Here is a 27,581-nt window from a genome sequence, read left to right on the forward strand (position 1 = left end):
TTTTGGCACTGGGGAGGCCACATCTGGCTGGAGTCCTGGGTCCAGCTGTGGGTCTCCCACTACAGAAAGGATGTTGGAGAGAGTCCAGTGGAGGGCAACAAGACTGGTCTGGGGACTGGGGCACATGATGGATGAGGAGAGGCTGAGGGCACTGACCTTGAGTCTGGAGAAGAGAAGACTGAGGGGGGATTGAATAGCAGCCTTCAACTCCCTGAAGGGTGGCTCCAAAGAGCATGGAGCTGGACTTTTCTTAGATGACAAAACAAGGAGCAATGGGCTTAAGCTGCAGCAAGGAAAGTTGAGGTTGGATATTAGGAAAAACTTCCTCTGGAGGAGGGTAGTGAAGCACAGGAAAAGTCTGCCCAGAAAGGTGGTGGAGTCTCCATTCTGGAGGAGGATTTTGAAGACCTGGCTGGACAAAGCCTTGGCTGGGATGATGTAGCTGGGGCTGAGGGTTGGATTAGATGCGACCCCCTGAGGTCCCTTCCCACCCTCATTTTCTGTGATCTTTTGGGGCCCCATTCCAATTTGGCCTGCAGTGGGTGGGGGAGTGTGGAGATAGTGGGGGCCCACACTGGCTGGCATAGTGCAGAGAACCTGTTGTAACGAGTTTGCCTCAAGCACTGATGGATAGGCAGGTTCTGGTGAGTGGGGACTGGAAGTTTCAGCTCTGGAAGTGACTAAAAGTTGTTACCACGAGGCAGCTCCTCTTCTGTGCGGAAGGATTGGGGTTGGGGAGCGGGGGCGGTTGGTTTCCTGGTTGGGATGAGTGTCTAGATTGTGGGGGGTGCAGTGATCGCAGCCAGCACAATCCTCATTGGAGATCTCCACAGGGAGGCAAGGCAAAGCCTTCTAGGGAGGGGGTACGTTCTTGCATATGTGACTGGCTGCACCTGGAGCTCTGGGGATCCAGAGACAGATCCATTCCCTAGGGGGCTGCTGAGCTGGTACTTTCCTCCAGCGCTGAGCACACTAGGAAATAAACCAGGGAAAAAGTGTGAGGGGGGTGGTCAGAGAAACGTGGATGATTTTCATGTGGTCAACTTCTCCTTTCAGCTGTCAGCTCTCCAGGACCTGGCGAGGGGGTAGCGAAGGCCCAGGAGGAGGCTGAAGCTGAAGAAGAGGCATGCCTCTCTTTGGAGGAGAAAGAAGTGGATTTGGTAGGTTCCCCAGCACTTGGAGATCTACAGGGGCTTGACACTGCCTTTCTATCCCATTGCAGAAGGGCAGGGTAACACAGAGGTGGCTGTGCCACTTGGATCCATCTCTCAGAGATGCCTGGTCCCTGCACAGGGCTGAAAATACTGGGCGGGATAATCCCTTTGTTCCATCTTCCAGGGTCTGGTCACCAAGGTGCTGGGTCAGAGCTGATTCGGTTGGCTGGGCTCACATAGGGCAGTGTGTTACCCCTCAATCTCCAGCCCCAGGCATCCAGGCAGGGAATGTGCCTTTGTCTTGCCTGGCCAGACCGGAGTGAGTATAGGGGAGAGATTCTCAAGACTTCACACTGTGGTGGATCCCATGAGACCTTTCCACCTCACAAAAGCACTTGGGATCCCTAGTGATCTCAGTGTCCAACTCTGTTTGGCCTTCTTGCATTCCTTTCCTCCCTGCCACGTTTCTCTTTGATGTGGGACCCGCCTTTATTCACAGTCCTGCAATTTGGGGTAATTGCTCCACTTCAGCCTGGTTCCAGTGCCTGAGTGAAGTGTCTCATCTCCCCGCGTTCCAGGCTGCGAAGCTCTTACGTGTCTGAGGGCCCCATTAGCTGTCGTTACTGGCAGTGAGTGTTAAACCAGCACCCCTGCCCTTGGAGAACTTGTCCAGCAGGGGCCCAGATTGCCTTTCTAATCTGTGCATTAGCTGACCTGCCGGAGTGGGCAAATGCGGGGGGCAGAATAAAGGAGTTCTGCTTCTTCTTAGTCCGCAGAAGAGCAGCCTGAGGTGGGATTTGATAGCAGCCTTTAACTCCCTGAAAGGTGGCTCCAAAGAGCATGGAGCTGGACTGTTCTCAGTGGGGGCAGATGATGGAACAAGAAACAACAGTATGAAGTTGCAGCAAGAGAAATTTAGGTTGGATATTAGGAAAAACGTTCTCATTTAAATTGTCAGAACAACCCCTACATGAAAGCTGTAACTGAGTTCAATTGCAAAAAAGGGCAATTTTTAATCTTGTGGACAGGCACCCTAGGAGTGTGGTGAAGCACTGGAATGGGTTACCTGGAGAGGTGGTGGAATCTCCATCCTTGGAGGTTTTGAAGACCCGGCTCAACAAAGCCTTGGCTGGGATGGTCCTGCTTTGAGCAGGGGTTGGACTAGATGTGACCTCCTGAGGTCCCTTCCCACCCTCCTGTTCTGTGATTCTAAGGCAGTTGCCCACATGGCAGAGAATAGGGTTTTGCTCCATTACAGTGGGTCATATCTGCTTGGAAAGTTTTTTCTGCCAGATGTTAATTTAATCCTAATTTCCCAGGTTTTCTTTCCACACCCCTGGGACCCAGACAAGGAGAGAAGGCTTAATGGTTTTCTTCTCCCCACCATCCCCCCAAATCCAAGCCCACACAGCTGCTACCGCTCAGCTCCAAACTGGCTCCTTTCATTCCTCCCTGTTCCTTCCCCACCTTTATTGTCTCCTCTCCCTTCTCTGTTAGAATGGTGTTGCCCAGCCCCTGACACTCTCCTGTGCGATTGTCTTTCAATCAGGTTGACAAATGAACCTCCTCTTCTCAGGCTTGAGGAGCCCCCAGGGACAGTGATTGGCTAGCAGAATGCATAATGATGCCAGGAGAATTTGTTTTGCTTTGAGAGCAGCGTCTGTGGCCCCTCTGATGCCCAGTTGCTGCCCCCTATGTGAAGGATGTTGGGGATTTGGCATCTGTTATCCCATCAGTCTCTCCCGGGCCTCTGAAGGATGCTGTATTCTCCAGGTTTGGCTCTGAGGAGTGCTCCATTACACTTCTTCTTGTCCCTGTCTCCATCCTCCACCTCTGTGGCTTCCCTAATGCTGTTTCCCATCTACCCTCTGTTCCCAGAAACCCTATATCCAAAGCAGGCTGGGCCTGAGCGGGGTCCAGGATGACATGTGGACAGAAGAGCACAAGGCAGCTGTGGACGTGTTCCTGAAGGACCCCACCAAGCAACTGCTGGTTGTCTATGTAGATGAATTTGCCGGGCTGAAGATGGAACATGCCATCCCCTACCAGGTCTGTTTGCTTCTGGGAGGCCACAAGGGGACCTGTGAGGTGAAGGGATCCCTTTGGCTCTCAGCCATCCGGGGCTTGACTATCACCCCACCAGCAGGGGGTCTTCACCCCTCTGCTGCTGATCCTCGTGCCCTGTGCACCCTGCTATAAGCCCAGCAGTGGGACTGAGTCAGACTCCCTAAAGCAGCCATGGGCAAGGTGGGTGCTAGGACTTGCCTGCAGCTGGTGCTTCTCCCCGTGGTGGCATTGAGAGAGCGCCTGTAGCCAAAGCCCCATGTCCACGGACTGGATCTAGTGGCTTCAGCAGCTGAATCTGGCCCACGGGCTATAGATTGCAGATCCCTGACCCCCAAAGACTCTAGGCCCCCCTCAGAAAATGCCAGCTCTTCACTTTCCCTTGTTTCTTGGCTGTGGAGATGTACTAGAGCAAATTTCCTGTTGCAAAGAACTCAGTCAGCCCCTGGCTGGGCATAGTGTTTTGGACACCCTGGATTCCTGTGTGAAATCTGAGGTTATCTCATGATGTTATCTTGCAGATGACACGAAGCTGGGGGGAGCAGTAGATATGCTGGAGGGTAGGGCTAGGATTCAGAAACACCTAGACAAATTGGAGGATTAGACCAAAAGAAATCTCATGAGGTTCAATAAGGACAAGTGCAAAGTCCTGCATTTAGGATGAACAATCCCAGGCCCTTTGGGGGACAGGCTGGTGACCAACTGGCTCAGCCGCAGCTCTACAAAAAAGGGACCTAGGGGGATCACAGTGGACAATAAACTGGATATAAATCAACAGTATGCCCTTGTTGCCAAGAAGGTAACAGCATCCTGGGCTGCCTGGGTAGGAGTGTTGCCAGCAGATGGGGGGCAGTGACCCCTCTATTCAGCCCTGGGGAGGCCACATTTGGAGTCCTGTGTCCAGTTGCAGGCTCCCCGCTACAGAAAGGATGTGGACATGTTGGAGAGAGTCCAGTGAAGGGCAGCCAAAATGGTTTGGGGGCTGAGGCACAGGACAAATGAGGAGAGGCTGCAAAAACTGGGCTGATCAAGTTCAGAGAAGATAAGACCGAGAGGAGGCTGAATAGCAGTCGTCACCTCCCTGAAGGATAGCTCTGAAGAGTGTATTCTCAGGTGACAGAACAAGGAGCAATGGGCTCAAGCTGCAGCAAGGGAAGTTGAGGTTAGATATTAGGAAGAACTTTCTCATGAGGAGGGTAGTAAAGCCCTGGAATAGGCTGCCAGGAGAGGTGATGGAGTCTCCATCCTTGGAGGTTTTGAAGACTCAGCTAGGATGGGATGATATAGTTGGAGCCAGTCCTGCTTGGAGCAGGGGGTTGGACTAGATGTGACCTCCTGAGGTCCCTTCAACCCTCATTTTCTATGATTCCATGAATCAAGTGAAGGTGTTTGCACACCTAGCATTGGGGTTTTCCCTTAAAAGGATCTCTTGGTGCCCCAGGGTGCATCCCAGTCAGGGCCAAAATAACCTTTTAGTGGGCCCTAGGCAAACAAACTCATGGGCCCCCAGTTGAAGATGACATTTTTATGTTACTTTTTTCAGTCAATAATTATAATATGTAAAATAAGCACAACTGTGGATCCCTTCTTCACTTAGGGGCTTAGGCATGTGTCTTGTTTGCCTATGAGTTAATCTGGTCCTGATCCCAGTTGAGGATCGCTGCCCTTTCTCTGTGATGCTTTGGGGGTCTTTTTAAGCCCCCCTCAGAGGCATTGGGTGTTGGCTTGGGGTTTTGACTGGCTGTGCCAATGTTTCTGCTTGGTCTTAAAAATGGAGGTTCTTGGCTAGAGACTCTTGCTTCTCTGCCCAGGTTTGGCCCGATGCTGTATGTAGGGTCAGGAAATAGTTTTCCCCGATGATCAGACTGGTACAGACTATGGGGGCTTTGTCTTCCTCTGTAGCAGGGGGCACGGCCTCTACCTGAGGTCTCTTGAGTGTGTATTAACAACCTTTTCCAGCAGCAGGACATTGTCAGCCATGGTCCCCCTACTCTACCTGCAGCAGGTTAGCGTGTGATGTCTAACATTGTGTCAAGGTGGACGATATTTTTAGATCTTTAGATCAGTGCTGCTCAAGCTTTTTCCCCAGCAAGCTGAACATGAAGTGCCTGGTCCGACCACAGGCTGGATGGTGCTTCCAATCCAGCAAAGCGGGGAAAAAGGCAACAAGAGCCCTAGGTAGCTGCAGCTGGTTCTGGGGCCCCGTGGCTGGCTGAAACGGCTCCTTTTCTAAGTAGCTTCAAACATGTTTCACTTGGAAACGCAGTAAGGGCGACGTCTGTCCTTACCCACTGGCCACGGGACTGAGCCACCGTCCCAGTGAGGGAATTGCAGTCATGGAGCAGGCGTGCATGGGCAAAAATTGCGCCTCTCTTGTCTCTTACAATTCTCCAAGCATCTTAGCCAAAGAGGGGATAAATATGGAAATGTATTTAGACTTTCAAACAGCCTTTGGCAAGGTCCTTTGTGAGGCTTTGAAGGAAACGAAGGCAGGCAGGGACACGCATGCTTAATTCTGCGGATGCGAACACTGCCCACAAAGAGGCAGCTGGGGCAAGATGGGCTTAAAAGGGCAGAACACCCTTTCATAGCGATTGTAGGGGAGTTAGGGTGGGGACCTCCAGAGGTCACATCCAGTCCAACCCCCTGCCCGAGGCAGGATCAGCCCTGTTCAAATTGTCCCAGACAATGCAGAATCTGAACTCTACATCAGATGACTGTTGAGCCTGACACAACGCAGGATGTCACACCTGAACCTGCCACAGGAAAAGCTGGGGGACTCCCAGGTGCAGGCTGTGCCCCTGCTACAGAGGAAGGCATGGACACCCATAGTAGAACAGCAGTGGCTGTGACAAGGCTAAACCTCGAGCTCAGTGATGCCTAGGCTTTTTCCTCCCTGGGTCAGATTGATGGTGCCAAGCCTGTCCATGGGCTGGATCTGGCTGGAGGGTCAGACTCGGTGCTTTGGGTGGTGAGGCAGGGCCTGATCCAGGTACATGGCAAGGTTGGGGAATGGCCCAGCCCCTATCGGGCCTTGGCCCCGATCTGGCTGCATGGTGAAGAGTGGGGGGAGGAGGCATGGTCTGGCCCCCAGTCCAGCCCTGCAGAACTTGGGAGTTTGGCAGCAGGGGATGTGTGGCAGTATGACTATGGTTACAGTGGACAGTAAGCTGGATAGGAGTCAACAGTGTGCCCTTGTTGCAAAGAAGGCTAGGGGCATCCTGGGCTGCATTGGTAGGAGCGTTGCCAGCAGATGGAGGGCAGTGATTCTTCCCCTCTATTCAGCACTGAGGAGGCCACATCTGGAGTCTTGTGTCCAGCTGTGGTCCCCCCCCATACAGAAAGGATGTGGAGAAGTTGTAGAGAGTCCAGCGGAGGGCAACGAAAATGGTTTGGAGGCTGGGGCACAGGACGGATGAAAAGAGGCTGAGGGCACTGGGCTTATTGAGTCTGCAGAAGAGAATACCAAGGTGGGATTTGATAGCCTTCAACTTCCTGCAGGGTAGCTCCAAAAAGGATGGAGCTGGACTGGTCTCAGTGGCGGCAGATGACAGAACAAGGAGCAATGGGCTCAGGCGGCAGCAGGGGAAGTTGAGTTTAGAGATGAGGACAAACTCTCCCAAGGAAGGTAGTAAAGCACTAGAACAGGCTGCCCAGAGAGGTATCCATCCTTGGAGGTTTTGAAGATCTGGCTAGACAGAGCCTTAGTGGAGCTGGTCCTGCTTGGAGCAGGGGGTTGGACTATAGGTAACCTCTAGAAGTCCCTTTCCACCCTCGTTTTCTGCTAGCAATGCTCCTGCTTATGCATTCCAGAATGCCCTTGGCCGCCTTGGCAGCAAGGGCACCCTGTTGGCTCATATTCAGTTTATTGTCGATCCTCCCCTGTCCTTTCCTGCAGAGCTGCTGCTCAGCCTGTCCCAGTGCCTGGAATTTTTCCATCCTAAGTGCAGGACTTTGCACTTGTTCTTACTGAACTGCATGAGAGTCCTTTTGGCCCAGTCCTCCAATTTGTCAAGGTCTCTCTGAATCCTAGCCCTACCCTCCAGCATATCTATGGCTCTTCCTCACCCCACCCCCGCTAGGTCTACATGGATGGATCCCCAGTTTGTCTCCATGGATGGATCTACAAGAAGCCATGGATTGACGAGGTTGTACCTCGTTTGGCTTTTGACTGGCCCCTGTTGTCCATGCTTGATTACTAGCTTTGTGAAGGTGGTGGGGCCAGGGGGTGAGGTGCCAGGGGCAGCTTTGCCTTTGACTAACCCACCACATGGGCCATTCCCTGCTCTCAGGAGCAGAAGCTGCTGGCCTACTTCATCCGCCACGAGAACGCAGAGATCACAGCCGAGAACTTCCAGCAGACGGTACAGTTTGGCACGCTCCGCCAGCCTTATATCGACAGCCTACTGAGGCTCCTCAATGGGGTCTACCTGCCCCGCCTCTTCCGCCATGCAGCCTGGCCCGAGAGCATCAAGAATGAATTCTTCTCGGAGGTCTATCACTTCATGACCTCTCTCACAGGTAGAGTTGCAGCCACTCCTCACAGCTTTGTCCCTGCTCTGGTTCTTCCCCCTGCTCTATGCTCCTCCTTTCCCAAGCCAGGTTGGGGCTCCCAGCACAGGGTGCAGGGGCCTGTGGGATTTGTACCACTGCTTTCCTGCTTGAGAACGAGGTGGTGGGCATACATTACATGTGTTACATTAGTAGCATCATGCATGCCCTTTTAGCGCTGCTGACATGTCCAGTGGTGGTGAGGGGCTTGGGGGCAGGGGTATGGTGGTGGAAGGAGTCTGGGGATGGCAGTGGGGGTTTGCAGGCCATTGATGGCCTGCAGGCCCTATTTTTTGACCCTCCTGCCCCAGCCAGTGCCTTCCCACCCCCTGAGGCCAGCGTGGAACTGGTCCCTAGAGGCAGAAGTCACCGCATTCCTGTGCCAGCCCAGGTACATGCGTGTCAGGTTTGTCCAGGTCATGTCCCAGCACCTCCCTCCATCTCTTCCCCTCCCCCAGACACACGCTCTAAAATGAAGGGCCGCACGGTTCTCTACATCCCCATCGAATCCCTGCCCATGAAGCCCGAGGCGGTTGTGAAGGACAAAGCCCTGATTCAGAGACTGGAAAGTGAGTAATTCCCCAGCCTTGTTCCCAGGGGACCTCCAAGGTGGGCACAGAAACCAGATCAGCTGATGGGGAGTGGGGCTGACACGAAGGGCGATATGGGGTAGGGACAGGACCCTAAACTTGGGTGAAAGCCGTGAGTAGAGCCTAGGTGAATTAGCCCACAGCAGCATATGAACTGCATCCATCGTTCCCAGTCACAGAGTCTCAGAGTGCCTGCTGATGGGGAGAGGGGGCAAGGGGGGTGGGTTATTGCTTTGGCTTCCCATGTTCTCCGAGGAGGAAGGATGCCTCCTCTGCAACCAGTGGGCGCCTCTATTCTGAGTCAGCCGTCTCCTACCTGGGCCCTGGAAACTTAGGGAAAGGCAGAAGTAACTGAGGAGGGTTAAGGTGTGATAACGACAGTGGTTTTTTATTAAGCACTAGCCCTGGACAAATATCAGCTCTGGCTGGATCTGGCCATGGTGTCAGTGGACATTGCCTGAGCCCCTGGTGGCTCAGAGGTCTAGGGAAGAGGTGCTGTGTTTGAGCATGCACACGTATTTAGCTGTATACCAGGGTGTTATGAGCTGAGGCCCAGACAGGGCAGATCCAGGCTCAGGCACCATCTGGAAATAATGAGGCTGAATGATCCTTTGGGAACATGGCTCTGCCCACAGTGGCTACATAAGCTAGGACCAGACAACAGACAGCTCTCTGGGCAAGAGACTGGTGCCTCTGGCCTGCTTGGAGCTCCTAAACCATGGGTATTTCCCAGGTGTCTGGGCTTTGGGGGTTGCCCCCTCCCCTCTTTTCTGCTCCATGTGTCAGGGGGTTTTTAAGCCAACCCCAGATGCGTTGGGTGTTGGCTACAGCCCATGCTGGGAGTGGCAACCGGGCTGTACCAGTGGTCCCACTGGGACCAAACCTGGTGGTTCCTGTCTGGCAGGTCTTGCCCCTCTGCTCAGGCTCAGATCAACACCATCTTTAAGGTCAGGAAAGAATTTTCCCTCTTTGGTATGGCCTGGGGGAGAGCAGGGTTTGCTTTCCTCTGTTGTAGGGGGGCATGTCTTCTACATTGGGTCTCTGGAGCTTATATTAACAACCTTTTATAGAAGCAGGACGTTGGCGACTGCAATCCCAGGTTTGGGTGTGATGTCCTGCGTTGCGTCAACAGTCGTCTTATGTAGAGTTTACATACTGGATTGTCTGGGGTGGTTTGGATAGGACGATCCTGCCTTGGGTGGGTGGGGGGTGGGGGAGACTAGATATGACCCCCCCACCTTCCAGCTCTACTTCTCTTTGATTGTATAACTTGACTCCATGCCCTGAATCTCTAGCCTAGCACCTTCTTTCTGTTCCCATCTTGGACCTCCTGGCCAGACTACCCACAACCTCATCTTGACCCTTGGCTTGTTCTCCTATACTAGGCCTGATACTCGCCATGACCTTGCCTTTAACTCCAGTAAACCTCTGACCTAGTGCAATCCACTAAGTCCAGTTGCCTACCCCCGGTCCTTTACACCAGACCCTGGAAGCTGAAGTTACAGAAGTTTCTTGCACGCAGGTTTGAGAGCCCCATCTTGGTCACTTGACTCACCTGTGTAGCACCAGGGGCTTGGAAATACTTCCACAGCCAACTGACGTCAGGTACAATAAGAGTGGCTCTCATGGGACAGAGATCTTTCTGCTAATCCACTACACCCCGCAATCCCAAATCAAGCCCCACAAGACCTGTTGCTGTATAAATAATTGTCCAGTAATTAATAACTTGAGGTTAATTATGGTGGTGTGGCTGCTATATAAAGCCAATCCATACACATGTCTCTTCCTTTGCTAATTCGCAGCTGGGGCTGCCAGACTGCCGATCTCACTGACACAAGCCAGGGAGAGCAAGGAGCATGCGCCTCTCCTCATCTCCCTTCTCAGCCACGGTCACCTCCAGTCTGTAGCCCCTGTATTTTTACCCTTATTCCAAACAGCCTGTGAGTGTCTTCCCTCCTCCTGCATGTGCTTTGTCATCTAGGAGCATGTGCATGGAGGATTACCGTGTTTTCTTGCATACCACACAACTCAAATAAGATCTGCACCTGAATGAAGAAAAAGATTTCCCCAGGGCCACATCTAGAGACATCTGAGCTGTTTTTTGGGCTCCACATTTGAAAAGACGTGGAGAAGTTACAGAGGGCCCAGAGGCAGGCAACAAAGATGCTCAAGGGCTTGAAAAGGAGGGGCTGGAGGACCTTGAGGAAAAGGCACTGAAGAGGGGACATGGCAGCAGTCTTCAAATACTTGAAGGGCTGCCATCGAGAAGAGGGAAAGGAACTTTTCTCTTTTGCTGCAGAGTGGAGGACATGGGGCAATGGCTTGAAGGTGCAGCCAGGTAGGTTTAGGATGGATCTCAGGGAAAACTTCTTCAGTGTTAGAGCAGGGGGGCTGTGGGGTAGACGCCCAGGGGAGCTATGGACTTTCCACCCCTGGAGAAGTAGAGCAGTCACTGGACGGGTGTGATCTAGGCCTAGCTAGGCCATAGGGAGCAGAAAGAGCAGCAGATGGGGTGGGGAGTAGGGGGCAGAGAGAAGAGCAGCAAATGTGGCAGGGGAAGGGGGATTGGGGGGCAGAATGGGGCTCAGTTTTTGGCCTGTCTGCCTGCCAAAAAGATTGGCCCTCACTGCCCTAAATAATACCCTCTGGTGAGGGCTCATATCCTTGATGATGGAGCCCTGCTGCTCCCGCCCCAGAGGTCCTCGTGCTCAGACGCTGGCCCGGAGATATCCCAGCCCACCAAGACCCGTACCCTGCTGCACTGAGCTGCCAGGGCCAAGCTGGGCTAGGGGCAGTGGAGATCACAGTTATTTCACCTCCATGATGGCATTGGGGCTGCCTTTAGCTCCTCCCTCTCCTGCTCCTGCAGCATGCCATAGACCACAAATGGTCACCTGTTTATAGGAGACTCTCCTTTTGGCTTGGCTGGCCTGGGCGGCAGGCAAATCAGGGAGGATATTTATGGAATCATAGAAAATGAGGGTTGGGAGGGAGCTCAGGAGGGCATCTAGTCTAGCCCCCTGCTCAAAGCAGCCAGACCCACCTATCTCATCCCAGCCAAGGCTTTGTCTAGCCAGGTCTTCAAACTGCCAGGATGGAGATACCACTCTGGGGTCTGTTCCAGGGCTTTACTACCCTCCTCAGGAAAAAGTTCTTCCTAATATCCAACCTCAACTTCCCTTGCTGCAGTCTGAGCCCATTGCTTCTTGTTCTGTCATCAGAGAACAGTCCAGTTCCATGCTCTTTGGAGTCACCCTTCAGGGAGGTGATGGCTACTATGCAACACCCCCTTGGTCTTCTCTTCTGCAGCTCAGTCAGCCCATTTCCCTCAGCTTCTCCTCACCCATCCTGTGCCCCAGCTCCCAAACCATTTTCATTGCCCTCTGCTGGACTCTCTCCAGTATGTCCACATCCTTTGTGTGGGGGTCCCAGAAGAGCCTGAAGCCCTTTGGAGACAACTTGCTATTAGATCTCATGCAACCTTTTCTCCATCTCCCCCCTTTCCCAGCCCATACTTCCAGACCGAGGTCGCTGACAGTTGCGAACATCCTGTTAATGAAAGGCCTACCCGTTTCACAGCCTGCCCTTCGCTGGGCCCATTCATGGGGTCTGTGGACCAGGTTTTACACAGAGCGAGGCACGTCTGGGTTAAACCACCCAACTGGCCACCTCTCCGGGCCAGATCTCGGCTCTTAACAATCACGTAGCGCCGCTCCACTGTTATAATCCCCGGGGCTGCACACTCGTCTTCCCCCTATCATTTGGCTCGGGGACAGCAGCTCTCACACTGTGTCTTAGAGATGGTTGTGCCACAGCTATTAGCCTCTTCTATTTCACGAAGCGGGAGGGAAGCAGCAAACTTTGCTAATTGGAGTTCAAATCAATGCCGCTGCCCTACACCCCCCCACCCCACCCCCACCCCCCGCTGCTATCATTTGGTCGTTGATTTGGATTAGTTCCCCAGAGGCCCCCCTCACTGTTGCAGCCTCATCTGAAGATACAGGATCTGGCATCTGAGAGTGGATTCAGAGGGGAAATCGTACAGCGCCTTGCGGAGGGGAGCTCTCAAGCCAGCAGATCAGTTTGAGAATGCGTGTGTGACCAGTGCATGTTGCCTCCGCCTCTGCTCTGAGCCCCAAGTGTCACTGAATCACATCCGACCCACGCAAGGCAATGCAGCATTTTACCTTCCCAGTCTCCAGCTGGTGAGGCCTCCTCTGGAGTCCTGCGCCCAGTTTGGGACACTTCCGTAGAGAACTGGGGCTGGGAGGGGACCTCCCAAGGTTGCATCCAGTCCAACCCCCCTGCCTGGGGCAGGATCTGCCCTGTTCAAACCATCCCAGACAAATCCAGAATCAAAACTCTACAGAAGCCTGTCAACCCTGACCAACACAGACATCACACCCGAACCTGCCACGGGGAATGCAGGGGGACCGCAGGCCTGCTTCTATAAAAAGTTGTTAATATATGCTCCAGAGATCCCACGTAGAGGCTGTGCCCTTGCTACAGAGGAAGGCAACCTCCCCACCAAGTCTGTACCAATCTGACCATGGGGGAAAATTCCTTCTTGACCCCAAATACAGTGTTGCTCTGAGCCTGAGCAGAGGGGCAAGATCCTAGCCAGGATCCTCCACGTTTGCTCCCAGCAGGAACACTGGCACAGTCCAATTGCCATCCCCAACCTGGGTTGTAGCCAATACCCAGTGCCCCTAGAGGAGGCCTAAAAACACCCTGATACATGTAGCAGAAAGGGAGCCCTGCACTTCAAGAAATAAGTGGATAGATTGGAAAGAGTCCAGCACAGGTGACCAAAATGACTTGAGGCCTGAGAACCAGGACTGATGAGGCCAGGCTGGAAGAGCTTGGGTGGTTTGGTTTGGAGGAGAGAAGGCTGAGCGCATATTTGGATCACAGCCTTCAAATCCCCGAAAGACGATGACAGAGAGAATGGAGACAAGCTTTTCTCTGTGACCATAGGGAGCAGGACTAGGAGTAGTGGTCTCAGTCTGCAGCAGGGGAAACTGAGGCTTGAGATGAGGAGGAGCTTTCTGACTAGGGGGGTGGTCTAAGCTTGGAGCAGGCAGCCAAGAGGGGCTGCAGAGTCTCTGTCTCTGGAAACATCCAAGAGCAGGTTGGATGGACATGGGGCTGGGAGGGTTTAGTTGGGACTGATCCTGCCTTGAGCAGGGGGTTGGACTAGATCAGTGTTTCTCAGCTCATGGTACGCGTACCCCTGGGGGTACGTGAGACACAGGCAGGGGTTACACAGGTGCTGCGTTTTGGTTTTTGCCTGCTTGGGCCAGAAGTTGTGGCTACTGCCCCTCCCACTGCATCTGGTGCGCTGTGGGTTTCACTCCCCAGCGTCATTGTGCCAGGGGATAGGGAGGGAGGCCCCATGCAGGCTGCTTTTCCCCGGTCCGCGGTGGAAAAAGCAGGACTTGGCTTGCAGCCACAGTGGGACTTCCGGTTTCGCTTTTGCCATGTCAATTGGCAGGGGGTACATAAGCTACCAAAGGTTGAGAACCACTGGACTAGATGATCTCGTGAGGGACCTTCTAGGTCAACTTGTCCATGGGTTGAGATGATAGATTTGGCTGGGACAGTTTGGAGAGGCCTGATCCTGCCTTGGGCAGAGGGTTGGACTGGATGTGACCTTGGGAGGTCCCTTCCCGCTTCTCTAGGATTCTGTGATGCTTCTATCCCAGTGAGCAAATCAGCTTGATACCCATAGCCTGATTTTGGAGGACTGATTCATGGGTGGGGGATGTGTTGTATGTGAGAAGATACTCTATTTAAGACCATAAGAACTGCCATTTACTGGATCCCACCATAGACCCACCTTGTCTGGTATCTGTGTTGCATACAAAGAGAGCAGATGCTGACAGAGAGGGTGACCTGGGTCTGACCAATTCCTCTCTCCCTTGTAGCCTCCAGCATTGAAGGTCTAGGAAGTCTAGGTCCCTTCCAGCCCTGCTTCTCTGTGATTCTATATAGACATCCGTTATTCAGCCCCACATCTCTCCAGTGGAGAGGAACAAGCCAGCAACCTTGCTTGTGTCTCAAGCCCGGGCGCTGACCCCTTTGCCATCTCCCTCCTTCTCCTTCCAGCATCCATGATTCATTGGACTCGTCAGATTAAGGAGGTGCTGCGGGCCCAGGAAGCGGTGGAGAGCCGGGAGAGCACAGGGCCACTGGAAGAGATCGCCTTCTGGAAGAACCGCTGCGGTGACCTGTCAGAGATCAGCAAGCAGCTGAGCAAGCAGGGTGTGAAGCACATTGAGACCATCCTGCTCCTCTCCAAGTCCTCCTATGTGGCTGCCTTCCAGAGGCTGGCCAAGCAAATCCAGGTGGGCAGGGAGGAATGTGTTGGGACTGGAGACAAGGTTTGAGAGCTGGCTTGTAGGGCTCATAGGAAAGAAGTTCCTAGCCCTCAGTGTACCTTGACACTCCCACATTGCTCCAGTCCAGACCTGTTCCACCATCAGTCCCAACTAACCAGGTTTCCTTCCTCAGGCTTGCACACCCATGCATGCAGCTCGGCCATGGCACATCACCCCCGATATGGAGACCTGGGCTCCTGCATGTTGGCCCATGGCTATCACCACTCTGTCAGGACATGTCCTGACATGGCCCCGTTGGCATGCATCCATTCTGCCCTGCTTGCCCTCCTGATCTCTGGGCTCTGTGCAGAGATCTACTGCACCCCCTCAGCTATGATCTGTTTGATCCCTTGTCAACCCACTGAGAGCATTGCCATTGGCTCTCAGTGGGTTGTGATCAGGGACCATGCTTGCTTTGGGCTGTGAAAGGCCCAGGAACCCAACAGGCCGCAAGTCCTGCCACCTCAACCCCAGTCTGATCCCAACAGCCTCCATGCCACCATGTTCCTCCATAATCTGAGAGCCTTTGTAATCTCTGAATTTGCCCCCCTCCCCCCTTTTTTGCTTCACAGGATGGGTCCAAGCAGGCCCAGTCCAACCTCCGGTTTCTCTCCATCCTGAAGGAGCCATTCCTGGAACTGGCTATGCTGAAGCCCAAGGACATTCCTGAGAAGCTGCCTCACCTCATCAGCTTGGTCCGCATCATCTGGGTCAACTCCCCATACTACAACAGCAGGGAGCGCATCACAGCGCTGTTCCGCAAGGTAGGCCTGGTGTCAACTGCCCTGCCTCAGGTTTTCCCCAGCTGAATTGGGCTTTTGGGCAGGGGTGTCCAACCCGGCCTATAGATTATCGTGTGCAGTTTTGGGCTCCATATTTCCAAAAGGATGTGGTGAGGGTCCAGAGGCACTGAGTGTTGGCTGCAGCCCAGGCTGGGGATGGGGACTAGGCTGGGCCAGTGGTTTTGATAGAAGCAAAGTTGGAAAGTTCTGGCTAGAGGGTCTTTCGCTCAGGGTCAGACTGATGCCAAATTTGGGTTAGGAAGGAATTTTAGCCCCTGGTCAGATTGGTACAGTATGGACTTGCGGGGGTGGGGGGTGGGGGAAGTGTCTTCCTTTGTGACAGGGACAGCCTTTGCCTGGTATCTCTTGAGTGTTTATGAGCAACCTGTTATACAAGCAGGATGCTGGTGGCTGGGGTCCCCCTGCTTTCCTTGTGGCAGGTTCAGTTGTGAGGTCTGTGTTGTGTCAGGGTAGATGGTAGTTTAATGAAGGGTTTAGATGATGGATTTGTCTGGGCTGGTTTGGGTAGGAAGTAAAGTGGCAGATGTGATAGAGAGCAGAGCAGCAGATGGGGCAGGGAACCTAGGGCAGGGAGCAGAGCAGTGGATGGGGCAGGGAACAGAGAGCAGAGCAGCGAGTGGGGCAAGGAGCACAGGGCAGAGAGCAGAGTAGTGGATGGGGTAAGGTGCAGAGCAGCAAGTGGGGTAGGGAGCAAGATCCGGCAGCAGGGGCGGTTGCGATGGTGCCCTGTCTGGCTGTGCAGATGTGGGAGAAGGGGGCTTGACATGGCCCCAGGGTGGAGGGGGGCAAAGGGACATTGTCTGCCCCCGATCCAGCTGCACTTTCAGCCATGCCCTGTTGGGAGCATAGCCAGTGGTGAGTGTGGGAGGGTGGGAGCCCCCCACTGCCAGATTCCTGACCCTTGGGGAGCCCTGTGGGATGGATGCTGTAGCTCTGTGGGTCATGTTTGGCCCGTGGGCTGGACGTTGAGCACCCCTGGCATTCTGACTTGTACTGAACAATGAAATCATCCCCTCACTAGATGAGCAACAAAATCATTAAGATGTGCTGCCAGAGCATCTCACTAGACCGCATCTTCGAGGGCTATGTGGAGTCTAGCTGGCACTCCCTACGTGACTGCATCTCCTGCATGGCCTCCTGGAAGGAGAGGTACCACCAGGCAGCTGAAATGCACAACAGGTGGGGTCCCGGGACCAGCGGGGAGGGAATGCTGGCTGCTGATGTGTATCCCCTGCAGGGCTCTGGGTCTTGCATATCACTGGGTCCTGCCCCATGTGCCCCACCCCCAAATTCCTGGCCCCTCTGGGAGCCCTGTGAGCTGGATGACATGGCTCCATGGGCTGGGGAGCAAGATTCCTGCCAGCATCCTACTGCTGTGTGGACAGGAAGGAGCGATTACCGTATTGACTCCTATCTAAGACACCCCTCCACTAATTAGATACTAGACATGGAAAATTTGCAAGTCTGTTCTGATTTTTTTATGGAATCTTATTATTGGGTGGGGTTGTCTTTAATTCAGCCCCTCCCTATCGCTGCAGAGGGGGCAGATGATGTAGGGAGGTCAAGCAGCTTTGTTTTCTCCTTGCGTCTGCCTACATGCCACTTCTGCGCCCTGCCCACAGCCTTGGAGCTCCTCTTCCCCTTCCACTCCAGCCTCTTCTGCCCCCTTCCTGCCTTTACTTCTGGCCATGCTGCAGCTTGGGGCACTGAGCATTGCCCCAGCCCTGTCCCCGCAGCAGCCATGTGGGCTGCGTGGGGCTGCTATGGGCTAGGGTGTGGCTGTGCTCTGTGTCCCAGACTGCAGCTTGGGTAAGCAGGGAGGGAGAGAGGTAGTCAAGGGAGCAGAGGCTGCATGTAGGAGGGAAAATACAGTGTGGGGAAGAGGTTTCAGGGGGGAGATGGGCAGGATGCAGAGGCGGTGTGAGTGGAAGCGGGCAGGCAGCAGCTGTGACTACAGTCCTGACCCTGGGTAGAGGTTGGAGCCTGAGCCACAGCAGCCACCTGCCCCCCACAGTGCCCTTGCCCTTGACTCTAAGATGAGGGGCTTTCCCCCCCATGTTAAATGGGGGGTGGGGATGGGGACCTCATTTTAGAATTGAGTAAATACAGTCATAAATTCAAGACATCCAAGGCAGGGGAATACAACTCTCCCAGTCCTTGCTGATCTGGCTGGGGGAAGTGAGGGTCAAATACCAGCCTGATCTCCACATCAGCCATCAGGCTGGCCCTGAGTGGAGGAGCAAGAATCCCTCTAGCCAGGCCCCTCCAGATCAGAGGCCCAGCAGGAGCAGTGGCATAGCCCAATCCCAATCCCTAGTCTGGATTGCAACCAGCAACTGATGCTGCTGAAGACGGTGAAAAAAACCCCCTTCGCTTAGCAGCTCACAGGAGCCAGCAGCGTTTCGTCACCTAGCCAAGTCCTGCATGAAATGGATGACCTAGAGCTGAGAGGCACTGAGCCCTGCCCCCTGTTCCCTGTCCCTAAATGAGCTGATTCTCTCTCCCTGACTCCAACTTTTCTCCCTGCACCTCCTCAGAGCTATAATTGAGAAGAAAAGTCCCTGCTCCATCATTATGATTAGGGATGTCGGGTTTAAGTAGGTGCCAGGTCCTTGACAATTAAGCCTAAGTGTTACTTGTCTGCTTCACATTCAGATTGGAGGGGCTGGATCAATATTTGATGAGGCAAGGCATTAACGAGGTGCTGGGGAAATGCAAGCAAGTGGGGATTATGTACTTGAGCTTTGTGCCTTTGGGGTCTTTATCTCCCCCAAAGTTTCATGATAGGATCTTTTTCCTGGGTTTCCCAGGAGCCCTGGATTTCCCCATCGGTGGGAAGAGACCTGGGAATCTTGCCCAGCACTTCTTTCACCCTGGGGATGCACTTGACCCCTCTTTGGGGTGGGGAGTAGTGAGGGGGCCTGACAGCTTGAGGTTGAATCTCAACCAAACTGGGATTCAGGCATTGGATTTGTGCCACGGTCTCTGAGAAAGCCTGAGGCCTCTGAGCCACAAAACCTCTGCTGCCTTCTAATCTGAGATGACAGACAATGAAAGAGCCACCAGCTCTGAACGGCAGTGTGGGTGATTGATGGCTGTGTCAGCATCTCCCTCTAAGGCTGTTACCTCTGCTTCTGCTGGCAGGCTTTCCGGGAAGGGTTGGGTCCTGGATCAGAGCGGTATCTTTGCCCAAGTGGACGCCTTTGTCCAGCGCTGCAAAGACCTCCTGGAGGTATGTGGAAGGGGTTGAGGGGAGAGGGGGGTCCCTGCAGGCCCTGGACATCCCTGACATTGCTCCACAAGTTGGCAGTGCCAAGCTGGCATCTGCCCCTCCCCACAGTCCCATCCCGGGCTGTGTGCAGGAGAAACAGGATAGTGGGGAAGTTGCATTCTGTATCCCATAGTCCCTAGCTGCCTTATCTTACTCACCACCCCAGTCAGGGTTTTCCAGGCAATTGTTTGGATTTTTTTTACTACCATTCTGCAAGTACTTTACTGACAACTGAACTTTTTTACTGACACATAACACAGCCTTCCCCTTCCCCATTCTGGTCTGGGCCCCTGAAAAAGGACTAAGGTCCACCTACTTGAAACCCTGCAGTGTTACAGGCAGGGACGCAGCAGCAGCAAATGGCTGGCGGGGTTCTACAGGCTACAAAGGCCTGAAAGAAGGCTCCATTCAGGGTCCTGTGCTCCATTTTGAACGCCAGGTGGCTCTGCTCAAAGCTGGGATCTTCAATCAAGTTCCAGTTGCTTAATGTTTTTAGGGACAACTCCATTTCTTTTATGGGCTTGGCAGACAGATGTTTATAGCCTCGATTTTTTAGGGTCTGTCAGTAAATTTATAGACGGTGGATAACTGCCCCAGTGAGAGTGACCCACCTGGATCGTGATAGACATGGGGCGAATGACTGCCCCATCACAACTGCTGTCACATTATATCCTGCCCACAAGATGGTCTATAACACGCCAGGCTGGCGGTCCTGGGATATATCCTGGGCTGTGGGAGACCAGAGCTGAACCCTGCTTTTGCCACTAGGTGTGCGACTGCCAGCAGCATTTTGCTCGCTGGGAAGATGGCAAGCAGACGCCGCTGCCCTGCTTCTTTGGCCACCGTGGGCCCCAGATGATGAGGAACCTGGTGGAGATTGAAGAGACCTTCCAGAAGCACCTTCTCGCCCTGCGCAACATGAAGGGGAACATCCTGGATGTAAAGAACACCTTCTGGCATGAGGATTTCAACCGGTGAGGGGGTCCCCGTGCCCTCCAGCAGCCAAGAGCACCAAGTGGTGGGGTGGGGAGATGGGCAGTGCCCAGGACAGCTCTGGGCTCTGCCTGGTCTCCAGGACTAAGGGCCTGGAGCTGAGGGGAAGGCTCCTGGGCAGGGGTGTTCAGCCTTTGGGCCCCATGAGCCACATGAGTGGCATGGAGCCTATCTGCAACCAGATCAGGCCTGGGGGCTCGTAGTGCTTCTGCCTGGCCCCACATGCTGGGATCAGGCACTAGATCCAGCTCTCAGGGCCAGGGGATCCCCATGGATTCAGAGATTTGGCATCCAACAAGCCCCATGTGCTAGGTGATGTGATGCTGCAGGCCCCATCTGGCTTGTGGGCCAGGGGTCCTGGTAGCTCTTGACCAGCTGTCAGCTCCATGAGGATGTGGACTGTGCACTTGGCTCTCCACCTGCCCCTGAGGTGAGCCCCCTGTCTTGGGACAGATGGGGCAGGCGATCACAGGAGTGTCAAACTCACCCCAGCTCCCCCTGGCAGGGGCCGGATCCAGCCTGTGGGTCTCCTTGCAGGCCAGATCTCAGCCACAAGGATTAGCCCAGCCATCACTCACACCTACCTCCAGTGTCATGAGTGGGGCTGGGATTTACATGCCAGGCCCCTCTTCCCTTTGCCCAGCCCCTGAGCCACGTGACATGGCTCTGTGGGCTGGATCCAGCCCTCAGGCCATAAGCTTGCCTCCTCTGGACCATCATATGAGGGACCTGGCTTTTGAGAACAGGGCATGGGGAAGGACAGCAAGAAGGAGACGGCTGTTGTCTGGGGTGGCATTGCTATTACACCCAGGTGGACTCTGGGGCTGACTCTGAAGAACAGGAAAGAGCCAAAGCAAGTTGCCCTGAACTAGACAGCAGCTTATTGGGGTATTCGCAGTCAGGCAACATGACACAAAGCAGCTCCATCCAGCAGAGAATACACAAATGTCCTTAGGACTTGGCGGGGTGAGAACTCTGGACCCTCCTAAACCATCCTCATGGCTTGAGGCATGTCCCAGACTCCCACCCCTCTGCCTTTGTGCGCAGGAGTTTTTTACAGTTCAGGTCCATATGTCTGTTCCCACCAATCTCTTGGCCAGTGGAGCAGGAAAACTGAGTCACGACCTGCACCTGTTGTTCTCTCCTGGGGTCACCTGAGGGGTGATCCCTAGTCTGCGCATCTCTTGAAACCACCCCTCACCACCCGCCTGGTTGATTGTTGTGATTCAGACTGAACTGCTTATGGGATCAGAAGGACTGGGAGGAGGGAAGTAGTGACACCCCAGCCCAGCAAGGAGTGAGGGGTGTTGAGGACTCCCCAGCTTTGCAGGGGGGTGTTGCCTCTCTACAGTGTGCGGGTGGAGTGTGCGTATGCATCATGGGAGAGTATGGACATGGCCCATTAAAGCGGGGAGAGTATTGAGGGTGTATCCCCACAAGGGCTGCCATGTCAGCTGTTGGAGAGGGTTTGCTGTGGGTTGCACTTGGATTCCCATCTCCTGGCATCACCGGTGTCCCAGTTTTTGTCCCTGCCTCTCCTGCTTCTCAGCTCCTTGAAGGCAGGTCTCTACCTCAGGTTCCGCGCAGGCATGAAAGACCTGGAGGTGATGACCCAGAACCTGATCAGCTCGGCCTTTGAGACGGTGCGGGACGTGGAGCACGGTGTGGAGATCCAGGATATCTTCCACCACCTGTCAGAGAGGGAGGTAGGTGGGCAGCACCCCCAGCTGGTGCCAGGGGCCTGGCAAGCCCCTTCAGTGCCTGGGAGGGATTATGCTGACCTGGGGAGTGGGGTCTTACCTTCCCCAGCTCCACAGTTTGGAAGCAGCTGCTACTGCTAGGATGCAGTCTTCTTTGCAACCCAAAGAGGGGCCACTGTCCTCCCAGCCTGGTCCAGAGGCAATTTCTGGATGTTCAGGGGTAGGGGGTTACTTCAAGATCAAGGGATCTTCATTAGACTCAAGTTTCCCTCATTAGACTCCAGGCCTCCCCCCTGCTCTCCAAATGGGCCAGCTCTTTGTTTTCCCTCATTTCTTGCCTGCAGAAAAATGCCAGAGTAATGCTTCTGTTGCAGAGAGCTCAGCCAACCCCCAGTGGGGCAGGGTGGCTGGGACATGGTGCTCTTAAAAGAAAATTTCATGGCACTCCAGGGTGCGGCACGCTGGCTGAGAACCATCCGTCTAAGAGGAACAGCTTCAAGGGCTGGGTAGCTATGAGTCAGGGGCAGCAAACAAAGAGGATGGAGTATTTCTCCCCATGCCTGGCTCGCTAGATACAGTGGAAGCATCAGAGATTGGCTGCAGTGGAAGAGCCTTGAGGGGAGATGGAGAATCCTCTTGTGGGTGATGGATGTGTCCAGCTCACAAACTCAGGACCACCAATGGGGAGAGATCATCTCCCAGGCCAGGGCCCAAGGGTGTGGGGGCCGGGTTTACCCAGCATTGGGCACAGATCTCCTGCTGGGATCTGATGTCAGGGGCTTGGGGCAAGAGTGGCACTGCAGTCTCTGCTTCCCTTCTCGTTGCATATGACGCTCCAGACCCTTAAGGACTGAAATGCTTTAGTCACTGGGTTCAGTCTGGGGGAATCTGAGTTCAATTCCCTATGCAAGAGGCTGGATTTTAGCGCCTTCTGGGCTTCTACTGAAGCAGGCCGTGCCTGGGGACAGTGCCTGGATACTGGGGTTTGCTATTTTCATAGAAGCTTAAAAGGTGAGGGTTGGAAGGGACCTCAGGAGGTCACAGTTAGTCCAACCTGTTGCTCCAAGCAGGACCGGCCCCAACTACATCATCCCAGCCAAAGGTTTGTCTATCTGTGTCTTCAAAACCTCCATGGATGGAGACTCCACCACGTCTCTGGGCAGCCTGTTCCAGTACTTTACTACCCTCCTTGGGAGAAAGTTTTTCCTAATATCCAACCTCAATTTCCCTTGCTGCAGCCTGAGCCCATTGCTCCTTGTTCTGTCATCTGAGAACAGTTCAACTCCATCTTCTTTGGAGCTACCCTCCAGGGAGTTGACAGCTGCTATCAAATCCCCCCTCAGTCTTCTCATCTCCATACTCAACAAGCCCAGTTCCTTTAGTCTCTCCTCATCCATCCTGTGCCCTAGCCCTCGAGCCATTTTGGTTGCCCTCTGCTGGACTCTCTCCAACTTGTCCACATCCTTTCTGTAGTGGGGGGCTCAGAACCGGGCCCAGGACTCCAGATGTGGCCTCACCAGTGCAGAATAGAGGAGAAGAATCACTGCCCTCCATCTTCTGGCAACGCTTCTACCAATGCAGCTATTAGCTGTTCCAAGCTGGCCCTTCTGGGGCCACATCTAGCTAGTCCAACCCCCTGCTGCAGGCAGGATCAGCCCTCTCTCCGCTCATCTGGTCTTTCCCCTCCCACAGACCATCAAACGCACCTTTGACAAGAAAGCCGTGGACATCTACATGCTCTTCAACTGGGAGCTGAACCTGGTCAACAAGGAATTGAGCAAGAAGCTGCCCTTCCTGCCGCCCTACATGGGCCACTACTCGGGCCTGGCGCATTGGATCCGGGCACTTCGCCGCCGCATCGACCGACCTATGATCGTAGGTATTGCGCTCCATGTGGCAGCAGGGAATGGGGTGGGTTCCTCCTCCCCCATTGTGTGGGTTTGACTGCGCAGGTGGATGTTGGAGAGACCCCTGATCAGACCCAAGGGTCTATCCAGCCCCTTCTCCCCATTGCCTCGGATTTGAATTACATCAAAAGAAGTCCAGCTGGAAGAGACCCCCAGGGGTCACTCAGTCCATTCCCTTCCCTGAGTCAGGGCTATCCCTATCCAAACCATCCCGTACAATCCATAATGTAAACTCTACATAAGGTGACCATCAAACCTGATACAGCACCAGGCATCACACCCGAACCTACCATCGGGAAAGCAGGGGGGAGCACCCTGAGCCTGTAAAAAGTTGTTAATATATATATATATACTCAAGAGATCCCAGGCAGAGGCTGTGCCTCCTCTACAGAGGAAGGCAAACCTCCCGCCCTCCACTCCATACCAGTCTGATCATGGGGGAAAATTCCCTCCTGGCCCCAAATCTGGCATTGGTCTGATCCTGAGTGGTGGGGCAAGACCTTCCAGCCAGGACCCTCCGGCTTTGGTCCCAGCAGAAGCATTTCTGAGCTACTCAGTATATTCCAGGGAGGCTTGAAAACACCCTGACACATGTAGTGGATTTGGGGGAGGGAGAAGCAAATAGCAAAGCCTAGAAGCCTGGGAAACACCTGGAAAATACCCACAGTAGACATGCTACACCTAGATCATCCCTGACTGGTAGCTGTCCAACCTCTCCTTGAACTGAGGGTCTGTGTGGCCTCTTCTCCCCATCTGTCATCCCTCTGCCGCTGACAGCCATGCCCGACAGAGCCCCCCCCACCCCAAATTTGGCTACAAGCTCCACCCCAAATCCTGTAGCCCACTACAAGCCCTGCAGGCTGATGGGATCAGTTCCTCCAGCTGATCCCTGCCCCCGGCATTGCTGGATCCCAGGCAAATCTCTGCAGCACCAGCAGCAAGCTTTTGCTTGCGTGTGGCTGGGTGCTCCAGCACAGCATGTTCTGTGGGCGGCTCCTGCCTGACCCCCACTCCTCCCACCCGCGCTCCACGCAGGCTTTGCCAACACCCAGCCCTCAAAATCTGCTCCTGGGCACTCGTCACCACAGATGTTGTTTTTCTCCCTCCGGCTCCCTCCTATGTTTGTGCCTGTTCCCAAAGCTCTTTGCTTCAATAACATCCTCTGTCAGCGAGCTCCTCTGACAGGTTTAATTACACATCGCATAGAAAACAAAATGGGCTTTCCAGCATCAGTCACCGAGTCCCACGTGTGCCTGCTACCTTGGGTTGCCCGCATCAGGGTTGTGGCTTAGAGGGAAGAGGTTCAGGACCCGACCTGGGGGCCCCTGTCCTGCTGGGAGCTGACCTCGGGAGCTCTTTGCACCTGCCCATACAACCTGGGAAAGTCCTGATGCCTCTCCTGCTTCAACATTTATTATGTAGCCAACAGCAGGGGGAGGGCAGGTAGCATCAGCTCCTTGGCAAGCTGTGCAAACACCTCCGTGCTAGGATTTTGCCCCCCCACCAAGCTAGACGCCAGCCAAGATCTGTTGAAATGCTGTTCTGGGGCATGCTGGGAGCTTGGCAGCGGTGCCTCACCTGGTGCTGAAATGTGCCCATTTCTGGGGTGGAACAGCCCAGCTCACTACAGCAGCAGGTGGTAGGTGCTGCTCACCAAAGCCCGTGGTGTAGGGAGGTCATTTGAGGAGGGGCCACCCATCTGCTGTCTATGTGGTTGGCCTCTGTATGTTTCCCCCGCGGACTGGGAGCTCCATGCTCGGCTTGGAGCAGGGAGGGGGAGGGAAGAGCCAGGAGCCACCCTCGAGCCATTTGCTTTATTCTGCGTGTGGTTGGCCTGTGTAACACGTGGCTCTGTTTCTTAAATGCCGAGGTGCCAAGGAGAAATGCATCATTACATTTCACCTGGAGCTGTTGGCTGGATGTAGGGGCCCTGGCTTGGGCACGGGGGCACATGCGTGGGGCAGGCAGGTCCAGGCCAAGCAGATTGGGGCTGAACTAGCAAGGGGTCGTGAGGGCAGATGGAGGTGCAGATGCTTGGGGTCAGAGCTGGCCAATGTCCGAGTGGCCGGTGCCCATGGCTGCCCCCAGGCCATGGGTTCCCTGGACCCTACAGCCCACCCCACCTTGCTTCCAGGGTCAGGGCCGGGGATTGGAAGCTGGAGGGGGAGTCTGGAGATCCCACCAGAACTCCAGAGGCCACAGGTTTACCCTTTGCAGGCCGCATGTGCTGCCATTAAGACAGCCTTGCTCTGAGGAATAGAATTAGCCTCCTTTTTGCACCTGCCAGTGCCCCATCTCTGTGTCAGGCAAGGCATCAGCGCTGGCTGCCCTTGTCTCTCTGCCTTGCAGTGCCTTGCCAAGGCCCACTTCATGCCCCACATTGGCAGAGGCGAGGAGAGTTTCCAGTACTACCAGCAGCTGACCCAAGCCATGGACGAGATCGAGAGGCGGGCATTCCATGAATGGACACAGACCCTGGACAAAGACAGCCTGAAACGCCTGGACACCCCGCTGCTGGCCCTCAGTGCTGAGAAGCATGGCATGCTGGATGTGAATTTTGACAAGTAAGTGGCAAGGGTGGGGACAGAGGGCCCAATCCGACCCAGCCGGGGTGGCCAACTGTCTGTCCTGAATTTATGGACAGACCGTAAAAATCAAGCTACAAATGCTTATCTGTGAAGTCAGCAGATTGAGGAAAGTAATTCTTCCCCTCTGCTCTGGACTGGGGAGGCCACATCTGGAATCCTGTGTCCAGTTTTGGGTCCCACACTACAGAAAGGATGTGGACAAGTTGGAGAGAGGCCAGCGGAGGGCAACAAAAATTGTAGGGGGCTGGGGCACATGACAGATGAGGAGAGGCTGAGGGAACTAGGCTTATTTAGTCTGCAGAAGAGAAGACTGGGGGGCAAATTTAATAGTATCCTTTAACTACCTGAAGGGTGATTCCAAAGAGGATGGAGCTGGACTGTTAGTGAGGGCAGAACAAGGAGCAATGGGCTCCGGCTGCAGCAAGGGAAGTTGAGGTTAGATATTAAGAAAAAGCTTTCTCACTAGGAGGGTGGCAAAGAACTGGAACAGGTTACCCAGAGAGGTGGTGGAGTCTCCATCTGTGGAGGTTGTTAAGGCCTGGCTCGACAGAGCCCTGCCTGGGATGATCTAGTTGGAGCTGGTCCTGCTTTGAACGGGGGGTTGGACAAGATGTGACTTCCTGAGGTCCCTTCCCACTCTCGTTTTTTATGATTCTAAGTCTGTAAAAAAAATTAGTCATCTGTAAAAAAACAAAACAAAAAAACAAAACAAAACCCTAAGCTATCAGGAGCTTGATTGAAGCTCCATCCTGGGAATGAAATTGGAAGCAGGCATTGAAGGAGGGCCCAAGCAGAGCAGCACCTCCTGGGGAGGGTAGCACCCTACAGGGAGTGATCTCTCAGGGCTTTGTAGCCCATAACTCCCTCCACACAAGCCACGTGCTCCTGCTGCTGCCTCTGGTTGCCTGCCTGTAACCCAGGTGGGGTTCCTTCTTTGGGGGATCCATGCCAAGATGGGGGGCAGGGCTGGTGGGGATAAAGCTTGTGGGGGGCAGCACAGGTCTGTTATGGAATCCACCTTTTCTCTGCAGAGACCTGCTGAAGCTCTTTGTGGAGATCCACTACTGGGACCGGCTGCTTTTCGAGATCCCTCACTACGTGGCAGAGGTCTACGAGAGGAGGGAGGATCTCCGGGTCCTCCGTGAGAACCTGCTTCTGGTGGCCCGGGATTATAATAGGTTTGCTGGCCTGGCCTTTCTTGGCTGCCTCTCTCCAGCCTCCTTCCCAGAGCTCAGGCAGTGGGCATGCAGTGGGGATTGGGCTATGGAGCCTGGCACCTTTGAAGTCCCAGAGGCAGCGGCATTTCACTGTCCATTTTAATGCACTAGGCCTTGAATGCACCATGCGATCTGAGAATCTGGAGGCATCGTGATTTGGGGAAGATTAGGAAAACTTTATCTTCACTCCAGTGACATCCAGTCATGCAGGATGTAGCTGTTAGGGAGCCACACCCAACACACCACATCACCCTGGCAGCCTCCCCCTCTGGGCTTGGGACTCAGTTGATTCTGGTGCTGAGCCAAAAACTGGAAGACCCTGGTGGAAATGTGTTTTCTCCCTTTCCCCAACATCCCTGGGTA

The 27,581-nt window shown here is 54.2% G+C and overlaps 1 protein-coding gene across 5 annotated transcripts in view; it reads left to right on the plus strand.

Annotated features, from left to right (window-relative positions):
* DNAH2 (dynein axonemal heavy chain 2) overlaps nt 1–27,581 on the plus strand; it is a 91,043-nt gene that overhangs the window by 11,312 nt on the left and 52,150 nt on the right. For all 5 annotated transcript variants that reach the window (XM_059718610.1, XM_059718612.1, XM_059718611.1 and 2 more), the window contains exons 3-15: nt 1,057–1,160; nt 3,033–3,203; nt 7,511–7,739; nt 8,228–8,338; nt 14,468–14,706; nt 15,312–15,503; nt 16,564–16,721; nt 18,687–18,774; nt 19,582–19,787; nt 21,383–21,512; nt 23,199–23,381; nt 25,763–25,977; nt 27,033–27,179. In XM_059718610.1, coding sequence (XP_059574593.1) covers nt 1,057–1,160; nt 3,033–3,203; nt 7,511–7,739; nt 8,228–8,338; nt 14,468–14,706; nt 15,312–15,503; nt 16,564–16,721; nt 18,687–18,774; nt 19,582–19,787; nt 21,383–21,512; nt 23,199–23,381; nt 25,763–25,977; nt 27,033–27,179 — 2,173 coding nt within the window. The remainder of the gene's footprint in view (nt 1–1,056; nt 1,161–3,032; nt 3,204–7,510; nt 7,740–8,227; nt 8,339–14,467; nt 14,707–15,311; nt 15,504–16,563; nt 16,722–18,686; nt 18,775–19,581; nt 19,788–21,382; nt 21,513–23,198; nt 23,382–25,762; nt 25,978–27,032; nt 27,180–27,581) is intronic.

The sequence above is a fragment of the Alligator mississippiensis genome, chromosome 15, assembly GCF_030867095.1.
Source record: "Alligator mississippiensis isolate rAllMis1 chromosome 15, rAllMis1, whole genome shotgun sequence".
Taxonomy (NCBI): Eukaryota; Metazoa; Chordata; order Crocodylia; family Alligatoridae; genus Alligator; species Alligator mississippiensis.